The sequence below is a fragment of the Hirundo rustica genome, chromosome 1 (genome assembly GCF_015227805.2).
Source record: "Hirundo rustica isolate bHirRus1 chromosome 1, bHirRus1.pri.v3, whole genome shotgun sequence".
NCBI classification, from domain to species: domain Eukaryota; kingdom Metazoa; phylum Chordata; class Aves; order Passeriformes; family Hirundinidae; genus Hirundo; species Hirundo rustica.
Window position 1 is genome coordinate 71,628,798 of NC_053450.1, and position 16,578 is coordinate 71,645,375.

General features: G+C 40.7%; 1 protein-coding gene across 7 annotated transcripts; it reads right to left on the reverse strand.

The window, feature by feature from the left end:
- Nucleotides 1-4,459: 4,459 nt before the first annotated feature.
- Nucleotides 4,460-15,454, reverse strand: C1H7orf57 (chromosome 1 C7orf57 homolog). 7 transcript variants are annotated; one of them, XM_040075128.2, is made up of 7 exons: nt 15,294-15,454; nt 14,493-14,672; nt 14,149-14,257; nt 13,860-14,067; nt 7,642-7,742; nt 6,403-6,539; nt 4,460-4,757 (listed from the first exon to the last, which is right to left on the reverse strand). In XM_040075128.2, exons 2-7 carry the CDS (start codon nt 14,656-14,658, stop codon nt 4,687-4,689), a joined length of 792 nt encoding a protein of 263 aa, XP_039931062.1. In that variant the 5' UTR covers nt 14,659-14,672; nt 15,294-15,454; the 3' UTR covers nt 4,460-4,686. The 7 variants fall into 7 exon arrangements, with proteins under 7 accessions (XP_039931062.1, XP_039931025.1, XP_039931034.1 ...); XM_040075091.2 differs by having other exon boundaries at nt 7,642-7,757; XM_040075100.2 differs by lacking the exon at nt 15,294-15,454 and adding an exon at nt 15,158-15,233 and having other exon boundaries at nt 7,642-7,757.
- Nucleotides 15,455-16,578: the final 1,124 nt, after the last annotated feature.

Below are 16,578 nucleotides of genomic sequence, written 5' to 3' on the forward strand. Positions count from 1 at the left end.
GGCGGCACCGCCCCGCCCCGGCCCCGGTTAACTCCCTGCGCGCCGGGAAAGCTGCGGGAAGCGCCGTGCTCCGGGGCGGGCACAGGGCGCGGCTGTGGAAATGATGCCGGGGCCGGTGCGGATGCAGCCGGAGTGCGGGGAGCGCGGGGCTCCGGGACTCGGTGGGAGCGCTGCTGCCAAGAGCAAGGGCCTTCGGGAGGACCTTGTCATAGAGATAGAGATGAGATTATGAGATAGAGATAGAGATGATATAGAGATAGCAATGCGGATATGGATACGGATACACAGGCAGGTCGGGCGAGGATGGCGGAGTCGGGTCGGTGCCTGTGTCTGCTCTTATGTCTGTGCACGCACGGTGTTCCCGCTCTCACGGGCACGGCAAACACGGTGCGAGAAAAGAGCAGAGACAGTTTCGGCTACTGTTACTGGAAACGTAAATTTAACACTGTCCATACAGTAACTGAAAACACCAAACCCACAATCCTGCAATGCAATTTTTCGAGTAAAATTTATTCATATCCTGTCTCACACCAAAGGACTTTGTATGGGAATATAAGAGAGAGAAATCTGTTGCACAGATGCACTTCTAGGCATAAACAACATGCAAGAGGAATTGCTCAACTAACTCAGAAAAATGTCACCTGTTCAGCTTGTTAAGATTTCCAGTAGGTGAAACAGAAGTACAGATTCTTAATCCACCTTCCACTTTCCTTTTCTTTAAATATTTGTCAAGACTTCCAAGCTAGAGTAGTGAAAAAGCACCTTAGAAGAGTGTTTAATTCTGTGAAATAAAGTTTTTCTTTCAACAGGAATATTACCTACCCCTTCATCTCAGGTTCCAATGAAAAGTCTGCTTTAGCTTTCAGGTAGTTTTCTATTCAGCTATATATTAAGAGAATAATCAATGCAAATAATAAGGCTACTATAGTTACCTTGTCTGAAATGTTCAATAAATTACGGATTTCTATGAGTCTAATAATTTGTAGTAACCTGTGCTCTCAGTTATCACTAGAAAAATTTAAATCTCCTTTTAGCTTCCTGGTTTTGTAGTGTAGTGTTTGAGTTTTCATTCCATTTTGTATCTTAGTGGGAAGGCTACTAATGCCATTTAGAAGGGTGACAAATACACAGCTACATCCTAGGGTAATAACAACAACATGCAACTGGTGTCGGCTTTCAGGTTTTTATATTGTATGGATGAAAATTTGAGCTATGCAAAATAAGGCTGTCTGTCATAATCAAATGTATTCTCCATTGTGCTCACCATAAAACATTTTTTACAGTCAATTCGTCAAATAATTCAGTGCAGCTGTTTTACCCACTTCATTTTGATTCTTCATTTATTCTGGATGTTTTGTACAATGACAGCTATTAATAGAAGGACAAAATGCGCTAAAACTGAACTTCTGTATTTCTATTTCTAGCCTTTTCTCCCACACTATAGCATAATATGTTCAGCATTACATTCTGAAAAATTATCTGCAGAGAAGAGCAAGAGCAAAATATGAAGTTATTTATTTACAAAAAAAAAAAAATTGTCTTCATCCTACATCTTTTACAACTCACCCTGCATATTCAGCACAGATAATAGTATTTAAGAAATAGATAAGTCAAAATCAGTGGAATTTTAGATGCTTCAGAAGCACATGGGTCAATTGAATTGTTTGTATTGCTACATGAAGAAAGTTAATGCATACATACCCTTGATCTCTGAAAGCATGTTTATGTTTTAGTCTAGTCCTAAAAGACAGAAGTCGTTAGAATTATATATTAGATATATATTAGTCTTCACTAGAGTGAAATGGCTGTATATAAAAGGAAAATTACTCTCTGGTCACTAAACTACCAAGTTATTGTTAAATCTTTATCGGGAATTCTCTTTTAGAAACATTCACATACTCAGTATACTTGGATGCGATTCATAAAATGTAACTGCACTTTCATCTTTGGGCTTGGAAAGCAATTAGTATTCAAAAGGCATTCAGAGCAGAAATAGAGCACAAGGCAATGAAACAAATGTTTCAGCATTTAAAACAATAAGGCAAGATTTTGTAATAAGCACCCAGCTTTTGACTTTGGCATTTCTCTGAAAAACAGAAATGGAAAACAGAAGTTTCCACTGCTTCTACATGGAATTGTTGGTGACTTTGAAAACTGCCAGCTGCATGAGTGCATTGACTCAGAAGTAAACAGAACAATGTGATAACTGCAATAAGGTGAATTCAAGCAGCACACTTCCATCCTTGAGTTCAGCTGGAGCTTTTTGATTTGTTACACTACTTTGACTTCACGTGCCTTGGAGAACAGGCAAGTTATGTGTCTGCTGCAGCTCTCTGTTATTCTGAATGCACAGATTCCAGGATCACACCCCACCCTGTTCTTCTGAAAAGAAATCTCATGCTGTTAATATTCTAACTCACAGTATTCAAACTGTGATCTATTCAGACTCAGTTGATCAACAGTGCAAATCAAACCTCTCCTTGGCTTGACTAAGGAAAGCTGAATACACATTAATGGCAATCATTTAACTTATAAAAGACCACCAAGATTATCAAGTCCAACGTTCCAGTGAATATCACCTTGTCAACTAAGCCATAGCACTGTCATGGATGATTGTTTCTTGAACACTTCTAAGGATGGTGACTCCATCACTTCTCTGGACAGCTCATTCCAATACTTAACCTCCTTTTCAGTGAAGAAATTCTTCCTGATGTCCAACCTGAATCTCCCCTGTCTGTTTCCTCTCATTCTGTCACTGGTTGGCAGGGAGAGACTAACCCCCACCTGGCTACAACCACCTTTCAGGAAGTTGTAGAGAGTGATAAGGTCACCCCTGAGCCTCTTTTTCTTCAGGCTAAACAACCCCAGCTCCCTCAGGTGCTCCTCATAGGACTTACTCTGCAGAACCTTCACCAGCTCTCTTGCCCTTTACTGGAGTCACTCCTATGAGTTATGTTCTATCTTATTTTCTCTCCCATGTCCTGCTGGGAATGATAGTGATAGAGAGGCTAGGAAGGCACCTGATGTCCTGCCAAGGTCAATTCATCACAACTGGTCAGGTTTTAATGCTGTGAGCTCCAACTCTGGCATCCCCTGAGACCCTAGGCTAGAAAACCCCATTTCCCCAAAAGCTCTGCCTTCACAGCAGAATTAATGGTTTCAGTGTATCCAGACATAATCCACAACACAAATTATAAGTGAAAACAGATACAAGGTAAGTAATCTCACACACCACTAAAGTTAATGCATACATAGCTTGATGCATACAAAGCTTGATGTAAGCTTTTTTTTTAATTTAGAAAAGTTTGCTGAGTAGCCAATAACTGTACATTTAAGCATTTGCATATGTTTTAGCCTTTTAATTTTTTGTAATACAACTTCATTGAATTGTTCAAAATAATGGATAGCAAAGATGGACTCAGGTGCTAGGTCTAACAACACCAACAGCAGAATTTCTACAGTTTGCTGAAAATTTTGAGGGTTCAGATTAGCCATGGTTCACCTATTTCCAATCCATTTTTACATCAAAGTTCTAAAGAAGAGAAGTATTAAGCCAAATACTCTATAAACGTTCTGTTCAAAGAAATCTATAGTTAGTAATATATTTTAGAATCTTCAAGACTTGGATTCAAAGATGTAAGAGGTACTGAATATAATCTGAAGAGGAAATTCTAAAAATTAAGAGTTTACTATTCATGGTATTAGCAAAAAACGTAGCAATGAAATTGCATCCACTTTCTAGTGGACTTTATAATCAATATTTAATTATTAATAAGATTTCAGGGGTATATCCTAATCCAAGTAGATAAAATAGCCAGTGTTGAAATATCAGTATATCTTAACTTTTTCAAAATATTAAAGTGCAACTTCTACTCATTGCTATTTCAAAGTACAAACTTCTGCTGGTGTGAATAAACACAGTGATCTACCATATATTTTTGTTGCAGTCAAGACTTCAGGATAGATAACTCTTTTATCTAACAGCTGAAAGTGCAGACATCATAGATAGCTGAGTTAGCATAGACAGCACAATTCAGCTTCTAGTCAACAAGACCATACCAGGAAATGCCACCAAGTCTTTAATTATGTGGTTGAACACTATGACTGACCAACTAATTCCTGAGCAGAAGGCACAGCAATAGAACTGTCCTAGAAAGCCGAGTATCTGTTCAAGGTAAATGAGTTTTGGGATGAAGAAGCAGTCTTTTCAGTGAAGGTTTGACTTTTTTACTGCAAGTATCAACACAGTTCAATTCTTTCTATCCACATTTCATCCCATACCACACAGTTCCCCTTCACCTTTCTTAGTGGAATAATTCATGAGTACAGCTGTACTTAACTGAAGAAACTTGCTGATTTGGACACATCAATAGCATGCCTGTGTCTGGTCAAGTCAGCAGCAATATGGTAACCTTGTTTGAGAACAGCAAAGCAGCAGGAGTCTTGTGCAGGAGAAAACTCAGTTTTGCTTTATTTTGTATATTACAGTAAGAAAAGCTCTAGGATTAAGCACTGACAGCTGTTGCCTGTTCTTTAAAATATGCTGTAATCAAGTCTAATGAAGTTCATCCATCTCGCAAATTCTCAATCAGGGATGAGTTAAATTACAAAAATAACCTAGCCAACATGTAAATAGAAGGCTATATAAGCAACACAAGGCTTTAGTTTCCCCAGCAGTCTTTCAAGTTACTTATTGCATCGCTGAAATGGTGGCTTTAACTCATTGCTTGCTGGTGGTGATTCAGATTGTTCTGAATCTGCAATAGAAAAAAAGAAAAAAAAATTAAACTTTACAGGATAACTTTAACCATAATAATAAAGGTCAGCTAAAATTCATGGTTCCGTCCTCACGTCAAAATACACATAAATTCCCCTACTTTTAATTTTGAATTTAAAAGATAAACAAGCTACCTAAGAAATTTGCAATAGGATGCAAAATATCCCAAAACAAAGGGATTACAGATTTGCATATGGAATGGGTGTATCTCCTTCCTGATGTGTCTAGGACTTATTCTGTGCAAGTGAGAACAGAGAAAGCTCCATCTCAAAAGGGAGCTGCAAAGTGCTCATGCTGCCAATTGCCTTGGATGAACAAATGAAAAAGTACACAGGTGGGAAAATGTAAAAGCACTGCCTTCAGCAATTACCTAAAAGAATGAAAAGGACAAGGTCAAAACTGAATGAAGATACACGTCTGGATGAAACCATATTGTTAAGAGCATTAAAAGCAATCTCCTTTTATACTGAGGTACAGAACCAATCTCAATCAGAATAGCTATGATTGCAAACAAAGGCAATAGAAGCAATTTCAATTTTTTTTCATGTTATGTTATTTTGACAAATTTCTACAGAGATTTATTTCTTAAACAGGAGTATCAATGACACTTTTGACAGAAGTTTTCAGAAAAATATTAGGGGCAAAAGAATGTTCCTAACAAAGATGCAACAAATATTTTACAGTCTGCTTAAATCTAGGCAGGCTGGCTGTGTCTCTGCAGCATTTTACAGAAACACACCACAGAGAAGCCCCTGGATGAGAACACAGAAGCCCCTGGATTGGAACAGAGCATACTGCAATTGTAGAGATGAAAAAAGCCCATGAAAGCACCTGCCTTCGCTGACTACAAACAGGAGCACTCCTTTCTTTAGCTGGTCATAGGGTATTGTAAACTAAGCACAATAATTCAATGTGTCTCACTGTTGGAGTCCAGGGCTCATGGAAAATCCCTCGAACTGCCCTGGGGGGTCTGAGACCGTGGCTGGGGCCCCAGGAAAGCATTGCCTTTGACCTTAGTACATGGGAAAATCTTCTAACACTTAGAGATTAATTAAAAGCAACAAAGATTTGAAATAAATAGTAGTTTAGTTTGTCACAGGGTGAACATTTGTGGTTTTGGGGTTTTAGAATGGAGATAGATGAGAGCAAGATGGAAGATTTTAGGTGGTGTCTCATCTTCTTCTACTCCATTTTCTGCTGTGACAGTGTCACAAAGACATTGGGAGAATGAGTTTGATGTAGAAATTGCGTGTTTAAAATAGGTAGCAATTATTGGCACAAAACTGTAAATATAGTACATTTTAAGAGTTAATTGGACTAGAAACCTTTAAAAGACCTTGGAATTCTCTGGCTGGCTGGCATTCTTGCCAGCTGTGTTTTCCAGCGTGTTAAGCTAGTTGTTAGCGATGTGCAGACCTTGAGATAAGAAACTGAAAAAACATCTCTAAAGACCAAAAAGCTGCAAGTTCCGTTCATCTTTTAACCCTGGTACAGGACTTTGTGTGAGAGAAAACTCTCGACTCTAACATCTCAACATATTCAGGGAGCCTCACAAATACTGAGGCTGCCCTCTGCTGTTATCTTGAGAGCCCAGCTCAATTTAAAACAGCTTTCAATAACGTTACCTTCAGAGCACTCACTATTTTCTGATGTTTCTTCAATCGTTTTTTCCCATCCAGTACACTGCTGAAACCAGTCAGTCCCATAACCGTTGCTTATTAATTTGCTAAAATTTACTGCTTCACTTTTTCTCTGAGCAGGCCTGTAAGTACAAATACATTAAAGGAAAACAAAAGCAAAAGTAAACAAAAACGGGGGCTAGGTGGAGAAATTGTATTTTGCACAGAAAAAGCATTATAATTTGTTTCTAATTAAAACATTAATCTAAAAATGCAACCATTTATAGCCTTATAATTTGTTTATAAATAACAAAACATATATTCGACATGTAATCATCTAAGAAGAAAAACCAAAAAATAAACGAACAAACAAAAGAACAAAACTATGCCTGATTTAGTACTGTGTAAATTTACATGAGAAGAGCCATCTGTTTCACTGGAATTTTACAGGTGTAATGCTTGCACAGTTCTGGTCTTAAACACAAAAATTGCGAAAGGGAAATCCCACAAAGAAAGTGTAAGTGAAAAAGGCTGACAGTACTCACTCTGTGGTGCATAAAATGTCACAAATTATGCATTATGTCACAAATTTTATCTTAAATTCATTTGACAGTTTAATTTGGCAGCATTAACATCGTTCTAAAACGTATTAGGATTACTGATGACTGCACAATAAATTTTTAAGACAAAGTATGCAGAAACAATTCAGCTGTGCACACAGCCGATGATGTGATTACATCACATCACGTATGACAAAAATTTGCTTAAAACACCTCTTCCAGGTGTTCATTAGAGTATTTTTGCTATGTCCAACATTATAATGGCTACAGTTTATGTCTTTCCTTGAAGTGTCAGTCCTACTTGTTTCCCTGTAACCTACACTGACAGAACTAAGAATACAGATTATCATTTTCACCTGTTCACTGGTATTAGAGAAAAATCCCAATTTAGAATACCATAGAAATCTGCTACATGAAGATATGCAACTCTATGCTTGGTTTTCCAAACACAAAGTTATGTTGAATAGTTTTCATATATGAGTTAAAGTAGTTATTTCAGTTGTTTCAGATGCTTTTAAAACTATTTTAGCATCACATATGATAGCAAATTTAACAGCAATAAAGATCCACAAGGTCCATACCCATATCCATTAATTCCTGCAATTTCACAAGGAGCAATTTTACTTGTACACATGAATAGCTGCAGGCTTAGTTGTTTAATGATCTTCATAAATGTGCTACTTACATGGGTGGGAAGGAAAGCTTATTTGCTCCACTAAATTCCTTGTTTGTAGAAACAGGTGGCATTCTGCTTGGATATTTAGGGCTTATAGGTGGGAGCTTTACCTGTATTAGAGAAATCTTAGCTCAAAAAAAAAAAAAAGGAGTTATGAAAAAGATAACCAAGATTATATGATAGCATAGCCTTCATAACTGAGGGTGATAATTAAGACCTAAATGTGTTCAAATTTCCATGTCTTAGCTACATTATTTCCATAAGTAATAGTAATGGAATATTGAGGAATAACAAAAGATGAAGCAGCTAGATACTAAATACTAGAACAACCTTAGTTAGTTATTCTACATGGGATTAACTGTTTGCTCTCTCCACAAGCCTTCCCTGCACAGCACACTCCTACCCAAAATTAAACTTCAAATTCAAACTTATCCATTGCAACCTCATCTCGGTCCATTTCTCTGTATGCAGAATATAAAAACAGACCAGCCTTACTAAAGTCATGAGGACTAGAAATTAATTAGAGTTTAATTGCTACTTCTTTTTTAGTTTGCTTGGTTTTTGTTTTTTAACAAAAAGCATATAACATCCTATATAATGAATAGAAAACTGTTGTAGTAAATTAATTAGAGGTTTGATGTTCAAACCAATACATATATATTGGGGGAAGCCTACAACAGAAAAATATATTTTACTTGTATCATCTTTCCAATGACAGGTAAAGAACCTTGATGTTGACTGAAAGACTGAAAGATGACGCCTAGAAAACCAGGGAAAGACAACAAACACTCCAGAACTGAAAGTGGGAAAACCTATCAGTAGTGGAGAAACGTGAGCAACACATACCAAAGTCCTTAATTTTAACTTTGATCAAAAACAAAAGCTACTTAAGGGTCAACTTACTTCCCTCTCAAATGAAAGGATGAAATTAAATATCCTCAACAACTCCCAGGTATTTTTCACTGATAGTTGCTAAGAAATTATGAGTTAAAAAAAAAAAAATCTTTAAAGACTACTTACAGCTTGCTTTGTTGTATGAAGGGGACAAGGGGGAAGTCCTGAAGATAGCACAAAATTTTCAAAGCTTTTTAACAAAGTTTTTGTGTTACACTAATATATCCTTTTAATTAGAATTTACAGATTATTTGACCATTTTCTTTTCTAAACATACAACACAGGAGAGCGCCCCATGGAATAACATATACTAGTTGCAGGTTATTTAGAAAAAAACAGGACAGGGTAACTAAAAGTGAAATGCATTGCTCTACAAACGTACATTAAGGATAACCATGCCTTCCACCTATGTGGACATAGCTACCTGCAATACAGTTAACAGAGCAAAAGAGCATGAAGTGCAAAACTTAGATGCATCAACAGCAGTCACACTTGGATTGCAGACACTACAAAACACCCATGAAAACCTCTATAAGGTGAAGATTCCAAAATCTTCTCCAAGGACTTCTCAAGGAGCCTGTGCACACTGAGTACAGAAAGAGCAAATAAAAGAATAATGGCCTTTGAATACATCTAATCAATGAAATAATTTAGAAGCCACTAAAAAAAATAGATATGAATGTTCAGAGAATATAAATTTTCTTATTATCTGGAAGAAAGTGAAGCCTAGGACAGACAGTTGTGGTGATTCTGAGCCAGGATGCCAATGCAAACACATGTAAAGTCAGTGTTGAAACTCCTTCAGACTTCAGTGGAGTCAGACTGGGACATTTGTCAAAGAAAAAGAGATGAGATTAGCAAGAGCATGCAGCAATATCAGAGGCAGCTATGTGAGATGAAAAGGACGCTCTTTGTCCAACCTGTAGGTTAAAAACCACATTAGCTGCATAGAACTGCTTTTGAAGTTTGTTCACACTGTTTGCTGAAGCAGCCTATTTGTGCTTTACATTTCAAAAATGCCATCCTATCATGCCCAAATGATAACACTGTCCTCCGTCTCTCACTAGACTGGACCACTTCAGATTTGACATGCAAGTGTCAGACCCAGGACACAATTACCTACAGTTTCAACTGACAAAAACAACCTCAGGTAACATTTGCCACATGCTGAAGGCAGGATGGCACGCAGAGCAACACAGAAACACAACTCAATTTGATAGTCAGGATACACTAATAGCAAATGGAGAGAAATGAGATTTTTCCTCTTGGCATTGAACAGAAACACCAGGAAAGGAGGTCTAGTAATGAAAGAGTTGATTAAAGGACAAGGGGAGAGCAGAAGCTAGAGAGATTTTGACTAGAGACAGAATAAGGTTCAAGCTGTCCAAAATAAAGTCAAGAAAAGAAAAGGGGAGAGGAAAGACAAAGAGAAAAGTCTGGAAGGCTGTGACCAAGAGCATTGTTTTAAATACTGCCTTTCTTGGCATTAAATGAGAGACTAGCATAAACTGCAGGGACCAAAACACTTTCTACTATTCAAGTAAACTAATGAATGACAAAAGTAGCAAGGGAACAGATCAGAATTTGGCTTTGGAGGGCACCTGTAATCTGTTCAGGTACTATTTGTTACTTTGCTGGGCAAATTTAGCATTAAAAGCAAACCCTTGTGGCACTATACTCCAATGATTACAGCTGAGGGTGCTTTTTCCCTTTGACAAGCCTCTATTTAGCAGCCATCAACTTTCCCAGATAAAACAAACTACACAGGGCATTTTTTTACAAACTACCCAGGGAATGTTCTTGGTTTAAAGTGTTTTCTCCCTCTGTGTAGAGATGGCAACAATATACCCTAAAAATTACTATGTTTATCATAAATACACATTTATTAATCTTGGCTTCAAGAAGCATGACATAGAACATGGATTGTGCCTGGCTAGTATATGAAGAACAATGGATATCTGCAGCCAGCATGGTAAGATAAAAGCCTCCAGATGAAATCCTGGCTCCGGTGTGATCAACGACAAAGTTCTAGATTACATTTCAAATCTCTCTCTGAGGTAAAATCCTGACCTCAGAAGAGCAACCATCTTGCTATAGCACATACATACCTAAGTACATATGCATATATATACAGACATTTCAGGCAAGTGCCGGAAAGAAAGCACTTTGGAGATAAGGGAGTAATCTTACTGGTGCCACAGGGATATTGCCAATTGCTGATGCAAACCCTGATGACTCCTTCAACTGACCTCTCACCCATGTAGGCCTCTCTCCTTCTTAAGTCACCGCTTTTTCAACCCAACCCAGCTGGGCCATAAGATGGACAGGCAAAAGGATCACAGAATCACAGAACAGTTTGGCTTGAAGGGTCCTTGAAGGTCATCTAGTTCCACCTCCCCTGCCACAGGGACACCTTTCACCGGACCAGGTTGCTCAGAGCTCTATCCAGCCTGACTTTGAACACTTCTGGGGACAGGGCATCCACAACTTCACTGGGAACTTGTGCCACTGCCTCACCACTCTCACAGTAAAGATTTTTTTCCTTACATCTAGTCTAACCCTACTCTTTGAGTTTGAATCCATTCCCCCTTGTCCTGTCACTCCATGCCCTTGTAAAAAGTCCCTCTCTATCTTTTTTTCAGGGTCCCTTCATGTCACAATTAGGCCACCCCAAAGCCTTCTCTTCTCCTGGATGAACAATTCAGAACAAATTCTCTCAGCCTTTCTTCATAGGAGAGATGCTCCATTTCTCTGATCATCTTTGTGCCTTCCTCTGGACTCCTCCAGCTCCCTGTCCTCCCTGTGCTGGGGCCCCCAGAGCTGGATGCAGCACTCCAAATGGTGTGTCACCAGAGCAGAGCAGAGGGTCAGAATCCCCTCCCTCCCCTGCTGCCCACGCTGCTTTGGATGCAGCCCAGGACACGTTTGGCTTTCCAGGCTGTGGGTGTCAATTGCTGGGTCATGTCCAGCCTCCCACCCACCAGCACCCTGAGTCCTTCTGGGCAGGGCTGCTCTGGATCTGTTCATCCCCCAGCCTGTGCTGATAACAGGGGCTGTCCCAGCACAGGGGCAGGACCTTGCTCTTGGTCTTATTAAGCCTTGTGAGATTTCTGTGGGCTGCTTCTCCCAAAGTCCATCACTTTGCCATGATCACAAAGGCTAAATCCTTCATACACTAATACTTTTTGTTGATTTGCAAAATTTCCAGAAGAATAAGACTTCTTGCTGTGATTAAGGCATTAGGGAGGAACTACAGGATCCATCCTGAGGCATGGAGAACCATGTAATGGTCCCCCAGATCTCCAGTTCTCCTTTACACAGCAATAACCACAAAGAATGGTGGAGATTTTAATATTTCAGAACAAAACATCATAAAGTCTTAAACCTTCAGAGCAAGGGCCCACTTGGGAGCAATGTTTACCAAACAGAGCAGAGGAGGTGCCCTTAGAGGTTAAATGGTTTTGCACTTGTTCCTAAGGGAGACCTTTGGGATTTAACTCCACAATTGCATCATGCATGTCTCTTCTGAATAACAGCTTAGTCACACTGGACTGAAAAATATTTTCAATACATTCAGTCTCATACTACCAGAAATACTTGAGGTAGTTTGCTGCTGCAGTGTCATCATGTAGTCAAATAAATAAATTGAATATTCCTTAGAAATTTGTCTGTGGTGTTTTGGAATACATTATTCTTACCTTTCAACATACAGGATGTATGGCAAAAAGCTAAAATTAAGACTCTTTGGTAGGTCTAGCTCCATTGTCTCACTTGAAAGACTCTTTGGGAAGGTACTCTAAGAGCATGGGATAGAAACTTCCCAAAAGAGGATATTCAAGAAGTAGCTGTGAAAGAAGCACCATGTGGCATTTCAAGATACACGATATGCTTTTCAGTGTACAACAAAGATACTGTGAAGCACAGTCAAATGAGAGATGGTGGTACAGAGGTAGAGCTAAACCCAGCAACACAGAATCTGTCTTCACACCTCATCTTTAAGAAAAAGACTTGGTAGATTTAGAACCTTAGACAAAACTCCAGCTTTCAGAATAGCATAAATTATATATGAGGGCCTCGGCATATTTACAATCTGAGCTGAATATATAACATATATTCACTCTGCACTTAGTCATAAATAAAGCACGTGACTGAGTGAAACTGGGAGCACATGAAACTTTCAGACACATGACTGAACTAAACTGGGTCTCAACCAAACTCCACCAAAACTGAAATTAACCTCAGCTGCACTTTACAAGTCAGCACATGGGCTTGAATTACTGTTATCAAAGTTAAGTTTGACTCTTAGAGCACTGAATAGAATAGGTTCTTAAGTAAGAGACTGAAGAACAGCACTTCCTCTCTGTCCTAGTTCAGTTCCTTTAAAAGGCACTGCAGCATGTCAAGTTTTTTATTTTCAGTGCTTAAATCTATGATTGAAAAAAAAAAAGAAGCTTCACCTACAAGCATCAGGCAAATTACAGTTTAAACATATGTTGCTCGATTGCCTGTTGCCACTGATTCGGTAAACTTTCCTGAGCCTATTCAGTAATGAGGTCTTCCCGTTTACACAAGACATCATTCTTAATTTGCACTAGTTATTCATCTCAGCAAAGGCTGAAGACTTTTTTTGTAAAATGACCAACATCTGCTCTTCTATTCAAGAAGGTGGGTACTAGTGTTCAAGTATATCAAATGCCTTTCCCAGTATACCCCAAAGGCCTATGGTAAATGAGGCTATTTAAAAAACATAAGGCTTCAGCTTCTAAATTGGGAAGGGGCCGGGAGGATAGCACAGAGGTCTCCGTGACAAAACACCAATATCAGTACAGAAAGGTTTGTTTGGGGCATAGCTGGTGCTATACTTACTTTGTCTTGGATACATCTTTCATTCAAAGACAGCTTGCAAATACCTTTGGGAACTCCCTTGCATTTCAAACTAAATTAAACTCCTTTTTCAGAATAGCTTCTTGTTCTTATCTTCTTTTATCCTCACCCAAAATTACTAAACAAGATGTCTCTTCACCAAGAATGAATTGCAGGGGAAATAAAGCATAAGAAGATCATAACTAACTACTGCTTTTTATTTATACAGAAGTATATTTACCATATAGTGTGATAGGGAACTGCATTTTTGGTTCTTATGCTACACCTGCAGCACTTAAGAAAACATGGCTTTCTTCTTGTTCTCTAAGTGCAATATAAAAATTTATTCTGGAATATAGAAACTCTCATGGATAACAGCTTCCCTCCTGTAAGAAGCAGCAGGTCCAGACAGAGATATGTTCACAAGCTCTACAAACAAAGCATCATCACAGGGTGCGTCTCCATCCTACCTTCTTTTTCTCTGCACTTTCTTTGTCCTCAGCTTCCCGCTGCCAAACACTTTTTGTATCAAAGTCAAAAGGCCCTCTTCTTGTCTCATAACTGTTACCTGGATGGTCATCAGCCATAAATTCTCTGTGAACCATATAATCCGGCAGAGAAGAAACACAGCTCCTGAAGGCAAAGATTTGACGCTTGTTTGCACGAGGTATACAAGTCCTGCATTTTAATACAGAAGCATTCAGGAATGTTAATAGGTGAAGGGAGAGGCCAAGATGTGTTGGGCCTCAGCAATCTTACCATGGCTTGTCAATCCCTGTAGGATTGGCGCAGTGTGAGTACCAGTCAGGTGCAGCATACGCTGCTGGAGGGGACTTCATTGCCACAGGGGTGTAGTGCTTCAGTAGGTCTGGAGAGAAAAAGACAAAAGCCAGTACTTCTCTGACTTCTTATCTACTTGCAAAAGCACTCCATTTGTTTTCAGATTACCGTTTTGTCAGGAAGAAATTAATTTCCTCATTTTTTCCAAGTTCATTTCAAAAGTCCAGAGGATCCTTCTGTAGCATCTATGAGCACTTTACACACTACACTCAAGCAAAGCCAGAAAAACAAAGAAAAACCAAAGAAGCAAGACAGATGCTTACCAGGTCGGCCTCCTTGCTTTGCCAGCCTCAGGTAGGCTGAATCATTCTCTTTGATCCGCCTCCCGTGGCACCCAGATCGTGGCATCTCATGGGGAGCTCTTGAAAGGTCACTGAGACCCGGAATCTGGGAGGGAAGAGGGCTCTTCTCTAGTTGTTTCAGTGGCATGGGGTATTACTGTCCTGCAGTAATGGGGAAGAAAGTATTTATGGCAAAGTTAACTGCTAGCATCCCTTTTTGCAGGCAACTTAACAAATTGAGCCCACCTGGAACCTGAATGAGGCGCTACATTTCATCATGGAGACAAAAGACCAGGCTTGCTCGTTCTGGGGGATATAGAACATGCAATTTCTGGAGAATCAAGTGCAAAACTTCAGTTTTGAGACAGCATTCAAGTGTTCTCATACAGAGGATCGTGCCTCTTCATTCAGGAAACTATTTCCAAGGACACATCCAAAGCAGTGACAGGCACACAAGACCGCAAAAAAACACTTCAGCCTTTGGTTTCCTTCCCTTCACATGCACTAACTAAAAGCCAAGACAGAAGCTGAGAAGCTGTCCTTTAGCAGGTCTTTATTTGTAAAACAACCAAACCTGATTAAAAAAAAAACAAAAAACAAACAAACAAAAAAATAAACCACCAAAACCACAACACCAAACACCGTACCTCTCCATACCTTCTCAACTTCTAGTGAGCAAAAGAAAATATGAACAAATCCTTCAAAATGGGAAAAATGGACGGCAAATAAACAAGAAAAAGCCAGTACAAGGTACTGTGCCACAGAAGGTGCAGAGGCACTTACCGGAGGGACCCCAGCTGCAGCTAATACCGTTCCGTCGCTGTAAGAGCACCACTTCCAGGCTCGCTGAGGAGCTCCTCCTGGCACACGCGCGCGCTGGCTATGCCCAAGCTCAATCCCAAGAAAACCCAGAGCGCTGCCTGTCCCCGGGGCCAGGCGCGCAGAGGCACCAGCAGCGCCCGCTGCCGCCTCCCGGGCGGGTCCGTGCCCCGGCGCTCTCTCGCTGACGATGCCCGGGGCCCCCGCTGCCGTCGCGGCTGCAGCGCAGAGACCGAAGGGCGATTTCCCGAGACGGGACCCACAACCCGCCAAGGGGAGACGCGGGCGGAGCCGGACCGGGAGCGGAGCGGAACAGCCCGGCCCGCGGTACTTCCCTCCCTCTTTCCCCTGCGGGGCTTGGAGCTGGGCGCGGTGCTCGCCTCCTCCCGCAGCAGTAGGGGCGCAGAGCGGAGTGGGCCGCCCCCGGCTCGGAAAGCGGCGGCAGCCGTACCGGGTCGCCTTCATCCCGAAGAGGGGAGGACACCCTCCCACTGTGACCACCCACCTGGACCTTGCCGCTGCTGGGAAACTCCATCCCGGCTGAAACCACGGTAAAGTCCGTCCTTTATTCCACGGCATTTACCATTCTGTACTATTTAATCTTTGCCTTCTGGCCCATCCATGTACTGCAAACCCGCTGGTACCCTTTCGGGCCCTTAAAATACCCTCTTCTGAGATTTTTCTTTGTATTCCTGGAACTGGTAAGCCACTTCATCCGCCAATGCTGCTTCTTTATCTTTCCGTGTCTGGGACCTGGACAACATGGAAGGATGATGGGATACAGTGGGATGATGAGACTGGAAGAATGTGGAGGAATGAAAGGACACCAAGAAAATGGTGGGGTGATGGAACATGGAGGATACAGTGACACATAGAGGAGATGGAGGGCTAGAGGGGTGGTGGAACTGGAGGGATGATGTATCATGAAGATGCTGGGATGTGGAAAGGATGGACAGATGGTGGGACACGGAGACTGTGGGATTTGTAGGGATGTAGAGGAAATGGAGTGGTATAGAACATAGGGAAGGTGGGGTACAGTGGGACTATGGACTGTGGAGGAAATGGAGGGACAGTGAGAAATGGAGGATAACAAGTTGGAGGAGACAGGGTTGTTGGGCCAAGAGCTGGTAGAACGATCAATGGAGAGGCCAGACAGATGAAAGTATTTGGGACAGAAGGACAGTGGGACATGTGGGGAAATGGAAAATGGTGGGTAGTGGGACAGAACAGTTGGTGCCTAGGGGAACAC